The sequence below is a fragment of the Podarcis vaucheri genome (assembly GCF_965113315.1).
Source record: "Podarcis vaucheri genome assembly, chromosome: 6".
NCBI lineage: Eukaryota > Metazoa > Chordata > Lepidosauria > Squamata > Lacertidae > Podarcis > Podarcis vaucheri.
Genome location: NC_138764.1, coordinates 76,554,899 through 76,580,248, shown reverse-complemented (window position 1 = coordinate 76,580,248; position 25,350 = coordinate 76,554,899). Strand labels below are relative to the sequence as shown.

Genomic DNA, 25,350 nt, shown 5'->3' with positions numbered 1-25,350 from the left:
CTTCATGACAGTCCTAGCCATGCCCTCTCATAGCCACACCCACTTCTAAGATCACACAATAACCATACAATTTTATAATTATACAGTAATGATAATTAGGGATGCACTGCAATGATCATGTGTTGCCTTCCAGGTATCTCAACCATCTTCTGTGTACATGCATGGGTAAAATACTTTGAGTACTCCAATATCTTATTTTGGCATGACTTAAGGTGTGTTCTCCTTGAAATTCCATTGTACATAACAGAAGTTGCACACCATTCTCACGTAACTGAAACACCTTGTGTTTTCAGCGTTACCATATGCTTAGCTTTGGAGCGTGCAGAACTTCTCCTCAATGTTCTTCTCATGCATCTTCTCCAGAGTGACCCTAGGAGGCATTTCTTAGTGGCTGAATCACCTTTCACTCTAACTAGCTCTAATCAGCACTAAGGGTGGAAGACTTCTTTCTCAGTGGCTAAAAAGTTCCCCTTTCATGACAATTGGGTGGTTCTAGGATGCTGGAGACTAGGACCCTGCTTCAGTGATTGCAAAAAAAAACCCCACCCCATTACACATCCACAAAGCATGGTCCAAAGGTACACAATGCAGAAACCTTGCTGCAATGAAATAGGTTTTGATCTGATAACCCTCTGCTTGCTACTCTGAGTTTCGTAATGGAAGAACAGTGAAATATGACTGTAATAAAACAAACAGAACTCAAACTCTTGTTCTACATTACTGTAGAAACATGAAGTCAGTATCTTTAATAAATAAAAAGAAAGAAAGAAACACGCCTATTAAACAAACATGTTTGGAACACAGCAAACATTGCCATCTCTTTTGAAGGAAGGAATTTTTTTTACTAAAAGTGTTTGAGAGAAAGTCCATTCCCATCCAGCTGTGGTAGAAAGACCTGTTTACTATTTCCGAGTTGGCACAAGCTCCGCAAGTTAGCAAGAGTAACTATGAGAAGATAAGACTGCTTCAGTATGTACACTTGGTGAACACCACCTCCCATACATTGAGCAAATACACCTACACCTGTTTTACTTTGCTAAGTAAGCTTGTAAACACACTCTTGCTAAAACCATTCAGCTGTATATGCAGATTACTTCTACACTAAGGATTGCTCCACATAAAACAGCAGGAAGACTAGAGGTCACCTGAAGTCTAAGCCACACGGCAACAACGCCAAAGAGAGAAGCATCTTTATGCACACCACAATTACTGGCCAGGGCCGTGAGGTGGTGAACACCATTACACAGAAATAGTTTGTGGCAACATGGAGGAAGTTATGTGGTCAGTTACTGCACACAGACATCTTGGTAAGCAGAGACATCTGTCAACATTCAAATCCAATTCTAAACAGCATCGACACTGTTGGTTATTTGCATGAAGTGGGCATTCATGCAACCCACCTGCTCCTACATCGATTGGCTGCTCATTCAGTAAGGTAATATTCAGAGGTCCTTCAGGTGCCACCACCTTGAATGGTAAGGTGGGTGATGACTTCAGACAAGGCTTTTTCTCCAGTGGTTCCCACATTTGGCAATATCCTCCTCAGAAATGCTTGCCTGCCACTTATCCTTTTAAGAATTGTTTTCAAAACTGATACTTCAGAACTGTTTGAAAACTAAAAATAATAAATAAGAGCTGGTACCACCAGCATACTAACAGCACCACAGAACTCTGGACGATTTGTCCCAACAGCTTTATACAACGTTAAACAAAAATGTAAAGAGAATTACTTGATGAGGAAATGCCACAGGCTAGCTTCTCAGGCTCTGAAACATCCTCTACCCCACCTAGCGCAGTGGGTCAGTGGGTCTGGCTGTTAACCAGAAGGTTAGTTGTTCAAGTCTACCCAGGGATGGCTATGGGCAGTATTCCCGCATTGCAGGATGTTGGACTGATCAACTCTTGAGTTCCCTTCCAAGTCTACAATTCTATGATTCTATGATATAATTTTCCATAGATAAGCCAAGAGATAAGCCACTCTAGGGCTGTTCCCTCATTTTCACCAGCCTCTGGAGCCAGCTCATCAAACTGTAAAGGTCTACTTCATCGTAAATCTTATTGTGAGAGCCCAAATAAAATAGCCAAGAATGTTGTTTCCACTGTCGATCTCAAGACCAAGTCCATTCAAGCTGTGTGTCCCAAAATCAGGAAAAATCAAGTCGTAGGCGTCACTGAGAAATACCTATAGTTGTACCGACTTAATTAATCAAGGAAGAATAACCGTTGTTTAAACATTATGAACTGCCAACCACATTGTGTGAAAAGGATACAATTGCACAATGACATATAACTGCCTAAGAGGCAGCACTGGCCCAACTACCAAGGGATTGCAAAACATGCATTATGGCACTCCCCCATCCCCTGGCACTCCTGCTAATAGCCTTATTGGCATCTGATACAAAAGCGTTTTGGGGGTTTTCCTGTTGGGACTTCAGCAAAAAAATTCCAGCACACATTACTTTTTAATCAGAGCCTGTTGCAAGACTCACCTGTCCACTATTCTGCTCATCTGTCCATTTTCCAAAACACTGGAGCTTAAACAAGGCAGTGCATACGTTTAGCCAGCCCATCTGCTGGGTGTTACATAATATGTTTTAGTTTTGAATAAATGACACATTTTAATACACAAATGCCCATGGAACCAAACTAAAAAGAAAAATGCCTGCATAGTTAGATTCTTTTTTCTTTACACACTGTACTGTAGTTCTTATACAGTGCTGTGCTAATACAGTAGGCCTGTTTTGGCACACCTATTTTTAAAGAAAAGTAGCAGAGAAAACTTGTTTAGGAAACTATCCTAAACATTAGTGCACTCCTGCCTGTTATCCTGGCTCAAGGCATTGCAGGGAAAAACAAAATGCAAACTCCTAGTTGTCAGATACAGTATATATTTCAGTAACGTCAGAGTAACAATGCAGAGAAATTCCCCCAAGTACACGGCGCCTTCAACTGGCAGGTTGAGACTCAATATTGGGACACAAGGTTGGTCTCAACAGAAACAACTGCTCTACCTTACAAATATGTGATGGGAAACTAAGTTGGTGGGTAGGACGACTCAGAAAGCTGAAAACCATTAGCAAAAAAGTAGCAAAAAGGGTAAGTTGTCTTTGTATGTTTTGATAGATCACACACGTGTGTGTTTGTATGTTTAACTGCTTTTTAATTATTTTTTAATCCTATTTTAGCTGTTTCTATTTTATCTGTAAGCCACCTTGAGTCCCTGTCAGGGAAAAATGTGGGATATAAATAAATATTATAATAATATGTTGCATAGACAAAAACTGAGCCCCCAATGATTGACATGATTGCATCAAGAGATATATAAATTTGGTGAAAGGAAATAAAATAAACAACAGGCACAGCAGCCATCTGAAATGCAACCACAAGGAGAGGGCTCCAAGAAGCAAGCCATTTAATATGCAGCAGCACATTGTAGCATAGTTCCAAAGAGTGCCACTTTCACCAGCCATTTTTTATGTGCAATCGCATGCCACTTCTCATCAACACTTTTACAATATGAAACTGCCTCCTTATGGTAAAATTTTAGCAACAATATGTCACCACTGCTTCCCCATGTGATTTAGTGTTCACCACCTTTACATTAAGATTCAGCTCATCACAACATAAGACCATTTGTTTAATTAAAAGCAATTCTGGGACACTGACAGTTTACAGTCCCAAAGAACCGCCCGAACCTTTTAAGCAAATTGCACTCTGTTTTTCTGGCCAACCCTCATTGACCACTTTCTACAGCATAATATTGAACGAGGCCGCTGATGCTGAGCTAACAGCTTTTTCAAGAACCCTCCCAGTTTCTTTCCCCAAATGTATAGAGAGTTGTCATAAGAGAGTTGTCCATCATGCTGGACTCATGCATATGTATTCTGTTCAGTTCTATTAGTTGTGCAGGAACTTAGCACCAGTAGGAGCAAAATATTTTACTTCTCTACAAGCAACACACTGTAGCTGGAAGTTTGCATATTTCCCAAGACAGATCATCTCACAGAGCCCAGATGGAACATAGAGGAAATCTTCCAAAATGGCTCCAGAACGTGAGTGCAGAAGTCCTCCACATCTGGCCCAAGATCCCAGAACTGTTCTGCAGAACAAAGTGGCTTTCTCCCACTCCTCCAATCACCCTTTTGCATATGGATGTATATATGTAGTTTATCATAGGGAATTCTCAATCCATTCAATATGCTGGAAACGAACATGGCTAAAACAACACACTGAAGATCAAAATGTCCCTTCTTTTTAACTTCTGAGTTAAATATCCACCATTAAGAAACATAATTTTCACTTCATGAGTGTAATTCAGTTTTGCACAGTGTCGCATATGATCCATCTGGGCCGTGTGTGAGCCTTCCAGGTGATTTCCAAACTTCTATAGGCATACAACTTATACCTCCAATTTATATTCATTTATTTTATTCAATTTATGAGCAGCCTAATAAAAAGACATTTTCTGAGCAACATACACAGTAAAAGTAACACACTATGCAACTCAATAAAACCAGAAATCAATTAAAAAAACCAACTCAGCAATAGCACAACAATAAACATAAAAAATCTGGCACAGACACAAATCAAGTAGATGGTAAAAAAATATAAATGCACTAATCTTATGCTTTGGGACTACAGGTGGAGCAACAGAAAATCATCCCAGAGTTATATAATGAAACCTGCACCGCCATAGCCATACATCTGTGCAGGTGGTTTCAGTCACTCTGGCAACACAGCTAACAGACTCACCAATATCAGTATAGGGAGCTCAGAAATGCTGGAAAAACCAGCTCTCTGTAAGAATATGGCACTTTGCCCACATTTTTAATCACCAAGATTTAGCAATAATAATAGATGTGAAATAACCTCAACTGCTCCAAGGCTGCCCATAAGAGGGTTTAGGGTTTTTCAGATACACAACAGTACATCATGCACTGCCCTGTCACAGTACACCAGCTTTCAAGGCATTTACTGCGATTTGGCATTTCTTTTAAATAAGCGGAACCAAGAACTCAACAACATCAACATTTTTGAAAATCAGTGTGCTTCTACGAACCAAGGACAAAACCATTTCTGTGAACTCTTACAAGTTCAGAACAGCTGCAACATCAGCCTGTTTATTCTTTCCCCCACCAATTGCTCTACCTACCATCTGCAGATGCTGAAAAATCCTTTGCTGGTACAGTGGTACCTCTGGTTATGAACTTAATTTGTTCCAGAGGTCCGTTCTTAACCTGAAACAGTTCTTAACCTGAGATACCACTTTAGGTAATGGGGCCTCCCGCTGCCACTGCCGCGCTGGTGAGCGATTTCTGTTCTCATCCTGAGGTAAAGTTCTTAGCCCGAGGTACTACTTCCGGGTTAGTGGAGTCTGTAACCCGAAGTGTTTGTAACCCGAGGTACCAATGCACTAATAAATGAATGGGAGTTGCAGAAGCACTTTGTTGCAATCTTGTGCAACTCCCATTCATTTCAAAATGGCTTAGACAAGCACATACACTGTGAATAAGCTACCTGTGAATAAGGAAGGGATTCTCCCCAGGTGTGTTCTTGCAAATTGCAATCAGGCATAACCATTCATGTTACCAGACTAACTGATGAGCTAGTGCATGAATGTACAACTTCTCAATACCACAAAAGATCAACACCAACTGCTTGTTGTTACATCCATTCTCAATTACAGCACCCTACAGCAATACAATAGTCAGCTAGCCATGTGGCCTTTTAAAGAAGTTCTTCGGTAGGAAAGTTCCTTCACAAACACCATGTACATGCTTCTAGAAATTGAATTGGAGCTCCAATTTAATCAGCATATGAGACATCTATGCTCCCAATCTTATTACATTAGTCAGGCTGGCTTCTTACTCAATTTTAGTCTTGGCAGGTATCTTTGGGGATGAAATACAATTTATGTAATGAGATCTTGCAAGAACTAGAATTCTGAAGACAGCTAATTATGGAGAGCAAGAAAAAATATATGCCAAACACATACATTAAAAGTTGCAGGTTATATTTCTACTTCAGAACAGATGAAATGTCATCCCAAAGCAAAACAATGGTATTATCTGTCTTGCGTCCTGTTGACACATGCAAAAAAAGCCAAATCTTTAGAAGGCAGCTGTACTGCAGAAAACTATTTGAAAAGCAGTCCAAGGCTGTTAGCAAAACTCTTTAGAAGATTTGGCAAAAGATGGGAGGGGCTAGGAAAAGGTGGAAAGAGTCAAATCAAGGTTTGCTAATGCAGTATCTGTAATATCCTGTGGCAAGGAAGTAGAACACAGCAGCTGTTTGGTCTTAGCAGTTCGGGTGGCTGAGAAGGAAGCAGCAACAAGCCAGGAGGAAGGCAAATAGGCATTCACGGATAAGAAGTGTAACATCAGAAAACGTACCAAGTCTCCGTCCACCACTCTTTGTGTATTGATACCACAATGATGTCGGCACTATTCTAACACTACCAAAATTGTAAGACCGTGTAATAATGAAATGGAATCAGAAGGCAATAAAGTGTCCTATTTAGTTTCACCCATTCATAACTGGTTTAAAAGTTTGCTTTTCCCCCCATGCACAGCTGTCACCTAAACAGAATGCCAACAGTAGTAGCAGGCAAAGTACACAACACTAATGTCAGGACACAAGTTGTACTAAATGTTACAGAAAAGCAGGGGAAATTTGCTAAATTTTTGGCAGTGGCCACACATTTAGGACATAATCTACTTTCCTCTCATGCGCCCTAGCGTCAGAAAGTGGTGAATTTAAGACCCACGCATTGCTCCAATGCTCTGATCTTACACAGCTGTTAGTTTGTATGGATCTAGAAGAATGGGACCTTGAAACTGCTTGTTTGTTTTCTTTAAAAATGCATTTATATTGCCTAACAGGTGACAGTATTTTATAGTGGAGATCAACCAACAAACCTACACCTAAAAACATCCACATGCCAGACACCTCTATTGTTACACCTCATACATTGTTCATCCGATGCTCATAATGCATATCAACTCAGGCTAGCGGGAAAGACTCACTGTAACCTCAGTTAAAGCTATTGTTAGAGTTCAAAGCACAAACTTAAAAGGGTAACTAACACAAGCAGAGTTAGAATGCCGCTTTGCTTATACTGTATAATAAATAAATGCCATACACATCAAGAAACAGCAGTTTCTTTTCAGGCTGAACCAAGACTTAATATACATCAGCAAAACAAAACAAGGAATACTGAAATTCAATTTTACACACTGTTCAAAGGATCAGATCAATATCAGGTCTCAACTAATGACCATTATTTGGCATGGATTATTGAAATGAAACAAACAGATGATTCCAAGTAAGCGTTTTGCTTTTTATTTAGCATGATTTACAGCTCATTTAACTAACAAAATAACTTGGCTCATGGTTTACACCTCATACTTGCAACTAATGGTTAGTCTGTAGAGAGCTAAACCACAAACCCAGGTTTAGACCACACACTGAGCCAAACTATGAGTTAGCATGGTGTAGCAAAAGACTAGGGTGGAGTGAAATGGCCACAAACTCCTCTCCAGGGGCATGTACACTCCTGTGCTTGCATCAAGCCATGGATTGGCTTAGTGAACTCTGGAAAATACTGAAGAAAACCCAAGCTCTAATCTTATCGTGACAATAGGAGTGCTATAGCCCAAATTTCAAAGGCGACCTCAAAAATACATTGTGGAGTTTCCAGTTCGACAACATTTGCCCAACTTCACCTCTTGCACCATGTAACACTTGTAGAATAGCAGCTTGGGATGGGCAATTTTGTATGTATAAGTGGCAGGAAGTGTAAGGGTTAATCGGCTTCTCCCCTCCCCTCACTCTACTACTTATTAGTTTTTCATGGTTCCATTTTATTTTTTAAAAAACAGGAATGCAAGGCTGTTCGCTGGTTTTTCACTTATTGTCTAGATTGAACCAAAGAACCATCTTCTCTGCAGTATCTTTCTGTGTTTGCAGGGCAAACAGCAACCCTTAAAAGGGAATCTGAAAAAGCGATAAGGTCTTCATGTTGGTTTGCACCAGATTTACGCTCCAACATAAATCCTTATCTTAGATGTCAGATTGTATCTCAAAAGCCCTTTCTGGGATTTCCTTCCAGATAAAGGCATTTTATCTCCTTACATACCAGAGAAAGAGAACCTCAGTCTAATTTATAAGCCATAGTGGCGAATGTTACTCCTGGCCCATATGCAACCAGAGTGGTTTCATGCTTTGGAAACTCTTTTTATCATCACCAAGGCTTCAAACTCATATCTTTTCAACTTTTTGAGTTAGAAGTAAAGGGATACATTCTTTTTTAAAAAAGAAAAAGAATAGAAATATGCTCTGGTATATGCATTCCTGCACACTTGTGACACGTGGCCCATAAGGGTGTGTGGAGATAAAGGTCCAGACAGAGCCAGTTCCCCATCCCTGATACAGGAGGACAGGAATTGCTGTCATTGTCTTTGTTGTAATGGTAGGCAAAAATCTGGGACACAAAAGTACAGTCCCCAAACAGAAACCAACACAATGAGAAGTAGATTTACAAAACATCAAATTGGAGAGACAAAACAGAATATAGTAAACAAATCCCAGAGATGTGGCCAGGTTAGTCTGTAGCAACAATTCCAGAGAATGGTCTGAAGCTAAGCAAGTACAGGTCTGGTCACTGCCTGGATGGGAGACCTCCTGGGAACCACATGATGGAAATTCCATGAGGTGTGGTATAAGAAAATTAAAAAATACTAATTTATTATTATTTACAAACAAGCGCTTTATGTATTGTGTTAAATAAAATGAATACATACTATAGCCCAAGTTTTCATGCGACAAATGCCACTTAACATCTTGATGGGATGGAAACCTAGTATATAGATTTAGGTCACAGGTGTTTAAATTGAATTTATTGATATGGGTTAATTCTGTACTGGAGTTTCACTCTGAAGTTTCTTTGCTCAAGAATGGGCATGGGTACCTTAAGGACTCTCCTTATACCATGGCCATTAGCCAGACCACACAGTTCACTAGCCCTGCTTGAGTGCTTTTGCCTGGCCAAAATGTGTCCTTGAATTGTGTTGATGCCTGCCTGGATGGAGAGAGCCATATGCACCTGTCTGCATAGAAACTTCTGGCTTTTTCATGGATGGAATGCCATCTACTTAAGAGCAGCATCTGTTGCTCCACCTGCTTTTTGCCTCTGGTCTGATTCTCACTGCCATGTGGCCTCTGGGAGGTTCCCTATATGGAACACAGCCCCTTGAATGAAAAAGGTTACTATTTCATTCATTTCCTCTTGGAAGCAATAAGAAGTTCAAGAAAGATGCTTGATCGCTAACCAGACCAAACAATTAAAAAAAACAAACTGCTAGCAATAACTTCCCTTTACCTGCACTAAAGTCCAACAGTGCTTTGCTTCACAGGACTGCTGCATAATTAATGCCAGTGACTGCTTAAGGAGGAGAAACCTTCAGGGCAGCCTATAGGATTTCATGTTCCTTTCCTTTAATTCTTTCTTCTTATAGAATCATAGAATTGCAGAGTGGGAAGGGACCCTGAGGGTCATCTAGTCCAACCCCCAACAATGCAGGAATCTTCTGTCCAATGTGCAGCTTGAAACCACGACCGTGAGATTAAGAGTCTCATGCTCTACCGCCTGAGAGTGAATTCCTGCTTACTGGCCTAACATAACAGCCTGACCATATATCAATATTGACAGTTACCAGGTAAGCATTAACCAGTATGCCTATTTCATTCATGATCTGAAACCATCTCGAAGCTGACTTCAGATCCTGGGTTAAGTGGGACTCTTGGTTAACAGTTAACATTGCTGCTGACAGAACAGTCAACTGCAATTAGGCCCAGGAGCCCAAATTTGAACTCTAGGGAGAGGGTGGGGAATAGAGAAGGGTGCAATCCTGCAGTCTGATCCAGATCTGTATGCTATTTATTACACTGCTCCTCTAAGAGCATCAAACAGTATGCATCTGTCTCACACTTTTCACAGCATCTGCAATGGCCCACAGTGAGCAGAATGTCAAGAATATTAACACTGGCAGTAGGTCCCAGTAAAATGCCTATCTAAGGAAGTTACACCATTAAGTTCAGGCACAAGTTCACAATGTAACACAGGGTGGTGCAGAATCTCTTACAAAAATGCAAAGGAAACTCCTCCTAGGGATTCACTAAGGTGGCACAACAGGATCAGAAGGGACACCAGAGCAATTCTCTGCAGCCTGCAACCAAGTACAGCAGCATACCTGAAATATAAGCTCACAAATGAATGCCTGACAGTAACACTGGAACAGCTATGAAATCCAGATTCTGAAACTTCACCTGATTTTTTAACAAAATATGTATTTTTTGCAGCCTGTTTATAGCCCTCACCTTGATCCTAGGATAGTCAGAAAACAATGTGACCAAACCAAAGGCACAACACCACTTGAACCATGAAGCCTATTCAGAAGATAAAGGCCTGCATCTAAAGCACTAATATTATGACAGCTGCAAGCCCAGTACACTTGCTTAGGAGTACCTCCCAGGAAGATCAGTGTGGGTTTCTTCTTAGTAACATAGATAGGAAATGTGGAGTGAATTCTGACTTTTCCGTTGGCCTGTAAAGGGTGTAACAGCTAATTAAAGAAATAAGGAACTAGAACTGTCTCAGAAAGGAAATAAATTGCATTAGTGTCCCTTGGCACAGGAACAGACTGAGCACTATTACGCAAAGGGGAAAAAATGATATCACATTTATGAGTCTCCTGGAAAAAGGCAAAAAGCAGAGCGGTATCGTGAATGCTAATGAAGTTTGGTGTACTTCCTGGATGAGGGTAGCGAATACTTCCTGCATCAAATGCCACATTTCACCTTAGAATTTCTGCACTTCAATCAAGCATCTAAACTTCACAATGTCAGGCTCTGTTCATGGGTGGGAGAGAGCTAGCATTTTAAAAGCACCATGGTATAACTCCCAAATGCAACAAGTCAACTAGAGGGCAACAAGCTGGCAAAGGCTGTACCAAAGATATTTTTTTAAAACTAAACCTAAAATTTAGCCTTTTAAAAATGTGTGCCTTGTAGACTTTTTTCCAGTCACGATCACGGTAATGCAGGGATGTGGAAACTGTGGAGTTCCAGATGTTAGGGGACTACAGCTCCCATAATGCTTGATCCCCGACCATGCTGGCTGGGGCTGATGGGAGTTGGAGTCCAAAAGGATCTGGAGGGTTTCAGGTTCACCAATACTGCTCTAATGACACAATCCTCATTCTCTTGTGATTTATGTCTCCTGTCTCTATACTCGGCTGCCAACACACAATGATACCACAGAATTGTTCTTAATTCTATGTTTACAAGAGGGTTTCCTTGATTGAAATAAGAATGTTACCAGTAAAAAGCTATTTTGTCCCCAAGTTTATTCTCGTAGACATTTCTGTCCAATAGATTGTAGCAAATGTTGGTTGTAGCCCCTTTCATCCATTCAATAAAGATTTTCCCTTTTGTGACATCAAAGTTGTACTGCAGAAATGGTCCAGTATGTTGGCTCCTCCAGTAAAATTCTTTGGCAATGTCTCCCCAAAATTCTGCAAGATAAAAAAGATAAAGAAATAAAACACCACATTCAAACTTAAGACCATTCTATTTGGTTCAAGGTACCAACACATGCATGCACGTAGCCAAGAGTGGGCAAGGAGGGGCAGCTGCTCCCCTAAATCAATAAAAATCAATAAAATACATAGCAAACTGAGGTTCTTCCCCCTGCAACAAAAGGCCTGCCTGCTCCCCTAACAAAAATCCTGGCTATGCCCATGAACACAAGGCAGATGCTGAACTGGTTTTACTTAGGGGAAAGACTTAGGCTGAAATCCTACAATTGCCTGGAAGTAAACCCCACTGAAAATAAGTGGAACTTATTTCTGATTAATATGCATAGGATTGTGCTACTCTGGCAACTCTCATGCAGAATTTAATAATGCCATCCTCAGCATCTGGGGTTCATTCCCTTGCCCATCTTCCAAAGTGATACAGGCCAACATCTGCCACCAATCCCCTTTCACATCCTGCATGACAAGCAGCACAGTCTCCATGCAAAACAAAAAGAAAAAAACAAAAAGAAACAAAACCTGGCACCAAAAATACAGGAAAGTCAGAAGAAGGTACATTTCACCCTCTCAGGACACTCTGCGAGAGACTAAAGCAAAGAAACTTCAAAAGAAAACTGCTAGTGAGACTGCTAGATTACAATATATCAAGAGATTCAATGCCATCACTTGAGGATTGAACCATGACGATGGATTTCTTACATACTACGCATGCTAATTGGCTGGCAGATGTGGGTATCTGTTTATCAGCGACTGTTTCATGAATTGCCATTGTTAATTACTTATCATCAGATATTTTTCTGCATTTATGTTTTCTGTTACTTTACAATTCCTCCTCCTCATCGTACACCCAAAAAACTCCCAGATATGCATTACCTGTAACTAAGGATAGCACTTTTAGCATCTGGAAAAATGGACTGTAGTCCATACAAAATTATGCAAGAATAAACTGGTTAGGCTTTAAGGTGCCACAAGACTCTTGGTTTTAATGCAAAAGATGAACACAGCTACTTCTCCTCTAGAAGCTGTTACTAGAAAACTCTTTTACTTAATCTATGTTGACACACACATGCTTTAGACAAGACTTCTTCTGTTTTCATGCAGAAATACTGTATTTGAAACATCCCCACACTCCAAAGGGCTAGTTAGTTTGTTACAAGAAAAACCTCCCAACCTTTGGGTGCCTTACTGGGTGTGGGAGAAGCATGTTTTAGTTGACAAAAACTTATTTCATAAACAGTAAATCTGTTAGCCTTTAAAGCTGATACAAGGCTGGAAATTTCAAATACAAAAAAAATCAGGAGTTTGTGACCGAAAATAATGTCCAATAAAATCCTGATTAAATAAAGTGTCTTTCACAGTCACTAGAAACACACCCCAACACTGTGTCAGCTTGAGAAATATACACAAAATTTACACAAGAGCAGCATTGATACATTAGATTGTATCTTGGCACAGTATACCACAACTTCTGTACTAATGACACAAAGGGCCCCTGATACTTCCTCATGCTGAAGGTTAGAGAAATGTCACATATGGAAATCTGCCAAACACTACTTCTTTGAATATACCTGGGTGCTTGAGGCATAAACAGACAGACAGCACTTCAACCCAGTAAATTTTAGATCAGTTAGGTTGAATCCAGGAATGCTTGTCCATACTATCTTGGAAGCTGCCTTATACAAAGTCAAACCATTGATCTGTCCAGAACAGTATTTCCTATACTGATTGGCACTTGATCTCCAGGGTTTCAGGTGGGATGTCTTTCCCAGTCAGGGATTGAACCTAGAACATACTGCATGCAAACCAGATGCTGTACCATTGAGCTAAGACACTTCCCATAGTCCGTCAGCCCCTATTTGCCTTTTTAAAGTACACTGCTGTAACCATGCAGCTGAGCACATCTGAAGTTGTGACTTCTTTAACAAAAGCATAATTATTGTATCTGCATAAAACAATGAAAAGACAGCAGCCATCTAGGTAGACCACTTCCAGCAAGAGCCTCCTAGAAATTATAATTACTCCAAACTGTACAAATATAAATTGCACCCATCATTTTTACTGCTCACCACTGGTTCACCTGTTCTCCACTAAATCAGCACTACAATACTGTATTTCATATTGCTATAAAACTTCAGTACTCCCTAAACACTGGCAACTTTATACCCACAGAACTCAAAGGGATAGAAAGAATTTCTCTCTCTCTCCAGTGTTAGAAGTCTTGTAATAAGCATTCAAATAAGAGGCTTGGGATAATGAAGGTGAGAATGTATGATTTATTATCTAAACTAGTGTCAGCTACACAACTAACCCAATCTGACCAGGCATTTTCACATGTATGCATCCTGTTGAACTAGTCCAAAAGCCCCAATAGGAAGCAAAAGTGCCATACTGGCTAGAACTGTCCCTAACAAGCATGCATTTATATCTATGAGAACACAAATGTGGTTCTGTGGTCTGATTCACCATTTCAACAATCCTTCACTTTGGTACTGCCAGATTGCCAAATGCTAAATGCAAAGGGCCACAGCTCAGTGGTAAGGCATACAATTCGCACGTGAAAGGTCTCAGGTTCAGTCCCTGGCATCTCCAGGTAGGGCTGAAAGAGTTCTGGAGAGCATCTGCCAATCAGTGTAGACAATAGTAGACAATAGTACTGCTGAAGTTATTGCTATACAACACTCTCCCCAGATGACATGGTGATACTAACATTTTCCCAAGGATTTTTCCTCTACAAATAAAACTCAAATGTTGTTTGCCTTGTCTGTCCAACTACTACCACAGTTCTGGAATCCAAAGGCAAACCAGTCCCTATGCAACACTAGGAGAGTGCCATATATCCCATGCAACACTCTTGGAAGCCCCAGAACCATCACAATATGATTCAGGTCAGGTCCTGTTGCTAGCTAACACAGCCCAGGAATTTGCACAATATGGACACAGGCCTCACAAATCAATCAGTCAATCAATCTTTCTCTCTCTCTCTCTCTCACACACACACACACAGAGAGAGAGAGCGCGAAAGAGCGCAGAATTGCAAGAATATTACAACCTTCTTCCACTACTCACAGAGGGCTTACCATGCGTAACATCTAGCCAATGATCATATTTTGGGGGAAATTAGCCCAGGTGTTGTGCATTTAGCACATATCCGTGACTGAATTATCAAGCAATGTTAGCTCAGCGCCGCGCATTTCCACAAGGGAAAAGTCTGCTGAGCTTGGCATGCTTGCAAAAGCAGTAGCAAAGCTCTAGGAATTTACAAGGAAAACTCATGTACACAGTTGGGCATCACCCAATGTGCTAATACAGTACTGTCTTCCAAGTAACACAGTCGCTTTCTTACAACACAGGACCCCTGGCCTCCCAAGTATTGAGCTTAGACGCATCCCTTGCTTCAGTCTCCAACAGAGAAGTTCAACAGCAGAGGAGGACTCTGCCTTGTATCTTTGCGGAAACTTGTAACTGGCACGACGCTAATGCTTGCGAGCATTAGCATGCAACAGCCTTGACATGAGGCTGGGGTGCCCACGAAGGCTGCCCCACCGCGTGCACATTCGCGCGGGGGGGGGGGACGGACCACCCGGGCAAAGTAAGACGAGCAGGGAGATGCGTCGGTTGCCGCCACACCTGTTACTACCCGAAGGCTCCCGAATGGGGCACAGCAACCTGAGCAGCCCGTCCAGAGGGTACCACCCACCGGGGCAAGCAAGGGCACAAGGCCCCGAGGGACTCCTCTAAAAGCTGCGGGCCGAGCAGCGGCGCATATCAACACGGAGCTGGCGCCGAGTCGGAAAGGGCGTGGAGGAGAGAGAGCCATGCAAGCCCACGAGGAAGGCGAAGATGTGGACCCGGACCAAGTCGCCCTTGGGAAACTTCGCACACGGCGGCGGCCGCTCTCCCCCTGCCAAGCCGCCGCCTCCTCCCCGCCCTTGGCACGGCGGCCGGCGAGCGGCACGGGCCTGGAGGCTGGCTTCGAAGCTTGCCCGGGAACCTCGCGCCGCGCCGGGGCCTGGCCCCTCGCTCACCCTGCGGCTCCTCCACCGAGCGGCTGTAAAGCTCCCGGTACTTTTCCAAGGAAGGCACATGCGCCTCCCGAGCCAGGTCCGGGGGCACCCGGTACACCCCGCCGGCGGCGCACTTTTCGTCGGGCAACACCATCTCGTCGGGCTCCAGCCGAGAGAGACAGCGAGACGGCGCTGAAGCGGCGGGCGGCCAGCGAGTGAGCAGGCGGCGGGCGCTTCGACTAGGAAACACCGCTGTGGCACCGCCTCCTCCAGCCTCAGGAGGAGGAGGAGGAGGAGGAGCCGGGGAGGCGCCGGCGGGAAAGGGAGGGAGCCGCGCCAAGCTCCGCCCAAGCCTGGAGCCGCCGCCGCTGCTGCTGCTGGGAGGCCCGCCTTGGCCTCAGGCCGCAGCTCCCGCCTGCTCCTTTGCCTCAAACAGAGGTGAGGCAAAGATGGGTTCTAACCTCCCCCCAGTTCACTGCCCGACCTTGAGCCAAGTATTCCAGTTACGGCCTAGCCTAGTTTTAAGGATGAAATGAGAGGAAGTAGAACCACGAGGCAGTGTTTCTGGACACGCGTGGCAGCCACAGGTAGGTCCTGGCGGAACTTAGAATTTGGACAGGATTGGGCTGAACGTTCTCTTCTGTGGGTCCTTAAAAGTGTGCTCGACCATAAAGAGAACAACTTTGAAACATGAGATACTGCTTCTGCCCTCCAAAGCATCTTCAAATGCCCAAAGACCAAATTAGCTTGGGATAGGATCTTATTTAAATAAGAAGTTTCAAAGGGAGCAATTCTAATTGTCAGGAGTTAGGGGAGCGGGTTAAAGGTAAAGGTAAAGGTACCCCTGCCCGAGCGGGCCAGTCTTGACAGACTCTGGGGTTTGTGCGCCCATCTCACATCTATTGGCCGGGGGCCAGCGCTGTCCGGAGACACTTCCGGGTCACGTGGCCAGCGTGACAACGCTGCTCTGGCGAGCCAGAGCCGCACACGGAACGCCGTTTACCTTCCCGCTGGTAAGCGGTACCTATTTATCTACTTGCCCCCGGGGGTGCTTTCGAACTGCTAGGTTGGCAGGCGCTGGGACCGAGCAGCGGGAGCGCACCCCGCCGCGGGGATTCGAACCGCCGACCTTTCGATCGGCAAGCCCTAGGCGCTGAGGCTTTTAGCCCACAGCGCCAGGGGAGCGGGTTACCCCTTCCTATATGCTATTTTTCTAACTGACCCCTCCTCACAAGCTGCACCATACAGCTGCCACCCCCATGCACAAAACCGCCTTTGATACAATGATAACAAATCTTGTGGCACCTTCAAAGCTTTCAAACTTTAGGCTGCAGCCCTGTGTATATTTACCTAAAAGTTAAGTCTTGCTGAATTGAAAGGGGCTATCTTCTGAGTAATTATGTACAGGACAACATTGTTTTAGCATAAGGTTTAATGAACTGGAGTTCATTTAATCAGATTTATGAAGTGAAGTCTTCATTTGGCAGGTATATATGCATATCATAACTGTCAACTTTTTCCTTTTCTTGCGAGGAATCCTATTTGGAATAAGGAAATTTCCCTTTAAAAAAGGAAAACGTTGACAGCTATGATGCATATGGGTGCAAAGAAAAATATGTAGTTTTAAAGATATCACAAGAATCTCTTGTTTTTACTGCAACACCTGAGTTGGTTCACACATCATGCTTGCCAAACTATAGCTTAGCACAAACATGCAAATATGAGGGTTTCTGGAGAGGAGATGGCCACTGTGCTCCTCCCCTGGTCCTGCTACTTATGCACTACCGCAAGCTAAGCATGGTTTGCCTTAGCATGTGATGTTGTCCAAATCCAGGTTTATGGTTGGTCTCCTCCAGCAAGGAGGATGGCACATTAAGCCAAACCATGATTTAGCTAACAGTAGCACAGCAGCAGCCAGACTAGAGAAGAAGCAGAGCAGACAGGATCTCTTCCTCTCCAAGAGTCTTCAGGTTCATGCATTTGCACTAAGCCGTAGTTTAGCACTGTCAGGACTCTTAACATAGAGTAGCTGGAGGATAGGTGCTCAGAGGCCAGAGAAAGAACTGTGCATGGAGGGGGCCTCCCATTTGCTGTTCTTTAGGCTTCCGGAGAAATTATCCTAATCAAATGTGCTGTGGCCTGGAACTGTGTGTGTGTATGTGGACAGCAGCAGAGTGAGACACAGACTAAGGAAGTTCCATCAACCTTGGTGCCTTAACCCGAGGTACCACTGTAATGGTTTTATTGTGCATTTCTGTAACATTTGTTGTTTTAGTTTTCTGTACACCCCATTTAAGTAAAATTTTGTATATTAATCGGTCTACAAACAGTCAAAATATATAAAGTCCTGCTGAGCCTCTCCTGCTGTTTCTGCCATGAGAACATTGCTAAATCATGAAAAAACACAGCAAATAACCCTTTCAACATTGAATTTACTGCCTAGCCAACAGAGAAAAGTTTAAGGTTCATAGCACAAAACTAATGTAAATAAATGAATTAAAAATAAATAAATGTAAGCCTCACATTTAAAATGAAAAACACAACAGCCTTACCATCAGGCAGAGTTCGCTGATGAGGCAAGCACCTCGGGCAGCAGCAGCCCCCAGCCACTCCTTTCAGTAGGAAGATATAGCTGTGTTTGGGGAGTACTGCACTCCCTAAACTAGCCTTCAGGTGTCTTGGAGGATGCTATCCTGTTGCCAGTGTTGGAGTAAGATTCAGCTGCCAGCTGTGATGGAGAGAAGTATCACAGGGCTTTTGGCAATAAGGAAAGTGACAGGAATATGTAGTGTGGGATAACACTTGCTTTGACACAAGTCTAGCCTCCCCACAAACAAATTGGAGTGAATGCTCATTAAATGGCCAACACCATCTAAACTCCCTCCAAACAAATCAGAAAGAATGCTCAATGAACAGGTTGTCTGGCAGCACCCTCTGTCCAACATTTCAATGAGGCTGGACCCAGGAATTCACATTTGGCACACTGCGCCTGAGAAAAGATCATTCTCTCCAGAACTATGACTCAGCAATGGCGTGATTCACATACAGGATGCAGTTCAAAATCATACCACCTTTCTTTCACAATGGAGAGCCTGGCACCAGCTTCCTAGCAGTCAAGGCCAGGTTAATGCTGGACAGTAGTAACCTGGAAGTTAGGAAAGTTCATTGACATCTTCTTAGCAGTGCTTCATAGCAGAGTGCTATACTAGGAGTTCTTAAACTGTGATCCATGGAATGCCAGTGGTCTGTGAGCCTCATTCAGCTGGTCTACAGTGTGTCTGTGTATTTGTGGTTGAAGACGGGAGATGGTGCATCCATTGCATCAAAATATTATGCAAATATTAATATTATTATATTTCTTATCTTGTATTACAATTTGAATTCCATGGAACACAATGAAATACAATAAAAGAAGTATCCAGCACAGAACATAACAATTGCTATGGAAAGGCAGAACAATAGTTAAGGGGTCTGCCAAATCCCTCAGTAAATTTCAAGTCGTCTGTGGTGGCAACAGTGGGGAGTTTGAGGAACACGGACCTGTACTTTGGCATGGTGTGATCCCCTCCTTGTCTTCTTGAACTACAAGAGCTGCCAGCTGCCATTCTCCAACTTTTGGTTTCCAGGGGAATCGTCTGTTCAACTTTCAGTGTGATAGTCACCTGTGCCCTTCTGCTTTCTGCACAGACAAGCAGGTCAGGGACTGGGCACCTGTGGTGGTGTGAACAGAAAAAAACAAGCCACTGACTGAGCCCACCAGGATCTTTGCACATTCCCCTCCAAGTTCTGTCCTGAGGCCAGCTCACATCTGGATATGGGAAAGGGCTCCTTCTCTACCCACTCTAATGTGACAAAGAAACAACCCATATGGCAATGCCAAAGCCTTTATTGAACAGCATCTGGAACAGATGAGATCATAAAAAAGCAAAGGCATGGGTAGTATTGCCAGGTCGTCTCTTGGATATTGATTTGACAGGCATCAGAAGAGTAGTCGCCGTGTCCCTCAAGTCACCGGAAGCAGGTTAGGAACACTTTTCACAAAATAGCTGTCTGACATGGAGCATACAAGGGTACAGAGCTTGCCTGGAGCAAGTAGGTCAACAGCAGCAGCAGGGAGCTTAGGGCAAATGCACACCATACATTTAAAGCACATCCAAGCACATGACTTCCCCCAAAGGATCCGGGAACTGTAGTCTGTTAAGGGTGTCAGGAATCATAGCTCTTTGGAGGAACTATAGTTCCCAGTATTCTTTGGAGGAAGTCATGTGCTTTAAATATGCATTGCATGTGCTTTAAATGTATGGTGTGGAACTGCCCATTGTCACCGTTGCTGGTCAGAGTTTCTTGGGGAGAGGGATTGATAGTTAAAGCACTCTGAACTATAGCTCTGTGAGAGAAATAAGGGTCTCCTGACAGCTCTCAGCAGCATTAATAAACTATACAGTTACCAGGATTATTTCTAGGAAGCCTCCTTGACCGTTTACAGTGGCATGATACTCTTTTGAATGTGTAGTGCAGACAGGGCCCTGCTGGAGGTGTTGCGTGACATCACATTCTAAGCTCTGCTGTCATAGAAGGAAGTGGGCACAGTTAAAAAATAAAATAAAATCCCCTCCCACTGACTTCCATGGGAAGGAAATTACATACACCAGCTCTTTACATGTTGCAAAGTTGTGCAGTCAGTGTGAATGTGTTGTTGCAATGAAGGATGTGACATAACTACATTATGCCCATGACGCACTCACATCCCCACCTGGGTTATGCTTGCTCTGTTGCTGTTACTTTACCAGTAGAATATGCCAACAAGAGGGCTTTTATTGTTGCTGTTGGAATACCACAAGAGTTCCATTCGCATATTATTATTATTATTAGTAGTAGTAGTAGTAGTAGTAGTACCCTTCCCATCTGACTTGATTGCACCAGCCACTCTGGGCGGCTTCTAGCATATATAAAAACATAGTAAAGCATTAAACCTTAAAAAGCTTTCCTATACAGGGCTGCCTTCTGCTAGTTGTGTCATTCTACTGGCATAGCTCTGTCTCTACCAGCAGAGTAGCACTTATGCTACTTCCCTAAGGCAGGTCAGCCCACATTAACTGCAGCCATAAACCTAAAACCATTATGTGGTAGTACATTCCACTTAAATAAATGGGTCCTCTTCCAAAGTAAATATATTTAGGTTCAGAGTGCCATTCTCTTTTTAGCAGATGAGAAGCTTTTGCCTGGAGATAACCTTACTATGTTCAGCCAAACACCTTGGCTAAAATAAGCCTTGCCTAATATCACACTACATTTTGTAATAAGCTAGCCGCAAATTATTAACAGGGAAATAACTTGTCCTGGGATTACACTTACATGTTTCTTTCTTGTTTGTTTCATATTTTTCTTCCTGGAGTTAAGACCATTTAATCTAAAAAAGAGATTTCTGTCTGCTCTGATGTTTTTAGCTCTTTTTTCTTGTTGCTGCTGCTGACGGCTGTGCACTGTTTATCATAGCTGTAAGCTACAATAGCATGGATCATGAATTGTCTTCATAATTTTTTGCATATCATTTGTGAGAATTGCAGAATATACAAGTCACTGGGTCACCCCTTCCTGTTAACTCCTTCCTTTGCCTGTCAATTGTGATGCTGCAGATTCCCAAAGCACCAATCCTGATTAATTCACTGTGCACTTTACAAATCAACATATGCCAAAAAAGAGAGGACCTTGCCATGATTGATTGATTTTTTTAGGCAGGGTAGTTGCACCATATACTCTCCATCATCTTCCAGGAACTGGGCACAACTAGAAATACCCCAGCAAGTCACTGACTCTCTGACTGACCTGCTAATCACTTTCTGTATTTGAAACAGGGAGAGTAACCCCATTGTTTTCCTTCAGGTCCTCCTGTGTGTTTAGCAAATCCAATGACCACATACACTCTTTGATCCTATCCTAAGACAAAGACAGTTGCTGCAGCTCTCAACAGACATCTTCCCAACAGGCCACCAGGATGGGCAAAGTCAGATTTCTTGATAAACTTTGACATATCAACACACTGTAGAGCATCTGCCACCTGCTGGAGCAATTAGATCTCAGCATGTAAAGGTAGAGGATTCATATAATAATCATCTACTGAATTTCTTACCCTTCATCCCAGGGCAGGTTACAACAAATACAAGTATTAAAATTAGTTAGAAGAATGATCAGAAGAATAAGGTAAGTCCCAAAATATGTTTATTTCAAGTGCCAAAGATCAGGGCAAAAAGGTATGTCCTCTACATATGGCAGAAGCTGTACCATGTTGATGCTAGACACATGTCTATAGGGAGGGAATTCCACAATTTAGGGGCTGCCACAGAGAAAGCCCTCTCTGTGGACACCATTCCCCACACTTCAGAGGGTGAAGGAACTCTCAAGAAAACTCATTGTGCTAATCTTAACACCCAAGAGTGTTGGGAGAAACAGAGGAGGTCTTCCAAGCTCAAGCAGTGTGATGTTATGATTTACATTCATTACTCTCTTTCTTCATAAAAGTGACCTAAAACAACTTACAAGCACAACAACAATTTAAAAATGCTTCCTTACTTTGATCCTGTATATTCAAGTTCCTTTCTAACTGTGTGGTGTGTAAGCACATGCCAAGAATAAATTTTGGTAGTGGATGCTGAGAGTATGAGATAGGGAAATTTCCATCACAAACATTTCAGCCAGACTCTCCCACTCATCACCACCTCAGCCCAAATTAGCTGCATGTTCACTCAACATTCAAGCAGCAGCCCTACATGATTTGTCAGTCTAGGTGCAGATTCAGCCAAGTCAACTTGACATAGGATTTGTACACAGTGCTATACCTTTAAAGCACATTTGAAGCTCATTCTTTACCTCAAAGAATTCTGGGCACTGTAGTTCACCTCTTACAATTGCCAGCAACCCTTTAACAAACTACAGTGCCCAGAATTCTTTGAGGTAAAGCATGAGCTTCAAATGTGCTTTGAAAGGTGTGTGTACACAGCCCTAGTCATGGGTTCTCCTCATAACCTTGCTCACACATTCACTGAGTGTGGGGAGGCACTATATTGACAATTCCCTAAGTGAGATGGTCTGTAACCATGGCAATATGTATTCCGCAGCTCACAGATCTGGCATGCAGATTTGACTTCCTGAAAATTGTACGTACATTTATTTCTGCAGTGTGTCAGAGGAATTGTTTATCATACATTTTCTGTATAGGTAGCAGTTTTTTTCCTCTAAAGACATTATTTTGGAATTAGACATTGTTGCTGCTTGTCTTTAAAATAACTTCTGAACACAGAAATTTATGTAGCAAGCACATTTGGGTTTCTTTGGTACAACATGAGCATTTATTAAGAGCAAATAGTGTTCATGATGAGGGCGTTTAAATGCTGAAGGAGTTCTTATCAGATTTGTCCACACTTTTTATATTCCTGACTCTCATACGCACTCTTTGCAAGAGTTTTGGAATGTTTCTGTGTTTTGAAAGCCAAGCTTTATTGGTCTGTGAGGACTAGAAAGAAATGTACTTGGAGCTTCTTAGAAGAAAGTTCCCAAGAAATGAGCAAAATTACACAATAACTATTGAAATTAGCAACACTTTGTAAGACTGTTGCATGAAAATATTTCTTCAGTTATATTACAGTGAGGTAGACTTGTCTAGCAGGCAGTGCTACCCAGTCCCTGAAGGCATTTTGAAATTGACTGTAAAGTATGCAATGCATCACGTTGGAGCAGAAGGAAGCCAAGTTGTGTGACAAAGGACTGGGCATTAGTCAAAATAAGGCAAAGTGGCGTAACAAGGGAACTGTCAGGGACTGGACAGAGGAGGAGTGGTGGCGATCGCCTCCCCAGTCTGAACCTTCCAGAGAAGAGGAAGACAGTTCAGAATTACAACTGGTTTGCAGGAGGTCATAGCTCAGAGGCAGATGAAGGGCAAAGTTGGGAAATAATGGGAGAGGAGGAGGAAGCAGAGCCGGAGCAGCTGACTGACACGTTATCACTAGAAAGCATTCCAGACCCCCTTTCTTCCAGAACCTGGCAGCATTGAAAGTAGGAGAGCAAAAGGCTTGGAGACAAATGACCCTAAGCAGCCACCGTAAGGTGGGTGGTGCTGTTGACGATTGAGGAAGTGGAGGGGGGTGGAGATTTACTCGGAGCTTGTTAGGGTTTGTAGAGAAAGACCTGCCAAAGAAGCTGAAAAATATCTTCATGTATGCAAGAGTCTTAATAGCACAAGGATGGAAGAACAAGGAAATCCTGACTAAAGAACTATGGCAAGAGAAACTGATGGACTACGCAGAATTGGCAAAATTGACACATAAACTATGGGACAAGGATAACTGTGACTTTAAAGATGAATGGGAACCTTTTACAAAGTATTTAAAGAAACACCAAACTGAATTGGACTCCTTGGCAGGTTTTGAATAAACACTCACAAACTTTTTATTGACGATAAGCAGTCAGATAAATTAAGGATTTATACAGTTTTGTAACATGCAGAGAATAGTATTTGTAGAGAAACCAGAGATTGGAGCTGAGGGAAGAGTGGGTTATTTTATGGGGGGAGGGGGGAAATTGGGGGAGGATCAAGGATGATATGTTTTAAGATAATATGTTTTGTTTAAATTCTTAATTTAAAAATATTTTTAAAAAGAGAGAGATTTACTCGGAGCAACACCATTATTCCAAGAGGCTGCATTTCTAAGCCTCTCTGTGTGAATATTGAATAAAAGACATTGGTAAGAACTTTCACTGTCTTATATATTCCTGGCAGCCTACTGTGGGGGGATTCGATTCCCTAATGCCTGACAGGAGCAGAGTTATTGAGGTCTTGTTGTTGGCACTCATCTGTCTTGGGAGACAATGAAGGAGTGCACTTTTGGGGGTGGAGTCAAGACTGTCAGAAGGTTATAGCGCCTGTTGTGGCTGTAGAGACTGATACAGGAGAGACATGTTTTATTGCAGCTGGGGCAGATGAAGGTGCTCAGATGCCACCATGGCATTTTTCTCCCAACAGGCATTCCTCTGGTCACTACTAAGGCTGCACAACTGATGGCCTCTGTCTCCAGGCAACTGTCATCGTCTACAAGGGATTCCCAGCCTTCACGTCACATTTGCAGACTGTGGAAGTCTTATATACTTGATGGGGTTCCCTTTACTGCAGTACCCAGACTCTTGATTCTTGTTTTCTGGGAGGCAAATCGAGTTTTTAAGGATTTAGATTTGGGAGAGTCACATTCAAATCCCAACTCAGAAAATGTTTAGGTGACCCTAGACAAATCATTGTTCCTTTGCTTAGCCTTCCTTGTAGTGAGGATACAATGTGGGGGATGAACTATAATTGCTAGGGTTCACTGAGTGTGGAAATGTATTTTAAATGTATGGTTTTTGCACAGCCAAAGGTAATAAATACAGAACACTTTAAGAAGAAAAGACTTGGCTTTGCTAAGGATGTTATGCTGGCAACCTCATGTGAACCTTGATGTTCTTGAACTGGCAAAAGTGACTTCTTCTTGTCAGCCTTTGCGGTTTCTCTTTCTCTGCCTCCACCTCCCCAGCTCAGAAAGGTCTGGACAGAACATAAGAATGGACTGCTGGATCAGGTCAATTGTCCACCTAGTCCAGCATCCTGTTCTCACAGAGGCCAACCAGATGCCTATGGCAAAACATCAAGCAGGACCTGAGCACAAGCGGACTCTCCCCTCCTCTGGTTTCCTCCAGCTGGTATTCAGAAGCATTGCGGCTTCCAAAAC

At 42.7% G+C, this 25,350-nt stretch overlaps 1 protein-coding gene across 2 annotated transcripts in view; it reads right to left on the bottom strand.

The window, feature by feature from the left end:
- The window catches only part of ACSS2 (acyl-CoA synthetase short chain family member 2), a 58,170-nt gene extending 42,307 nt beyond the window's left edge, over positions 1–15,863 (bottom strand). The window contains exons 1-2 of one of the 2 annotated variants that reach the window (XM_082226025.1): positions 15,620–15,863; positions 11,378–11,573 (exon numbers count right to left, since the gene is read on the bottom strand). In XM_082226025.1, the coding sequence (XP_082082151.1) occupies positions 11,378–11,573; positions 15,620–15,752 (329 nt within the window). In that variant the 5' untranslated portion in view covers positions 15,753–15,863. The remainder of the gene's footprint in view (positions 1–11,377; positions 11,574–15,619) is intronic. The other variant, XM_082226026.1, reaches the window with a different exon arrangement.
- Positions 15,864–25,350: the final 9,487 nt, after the last annotated feature.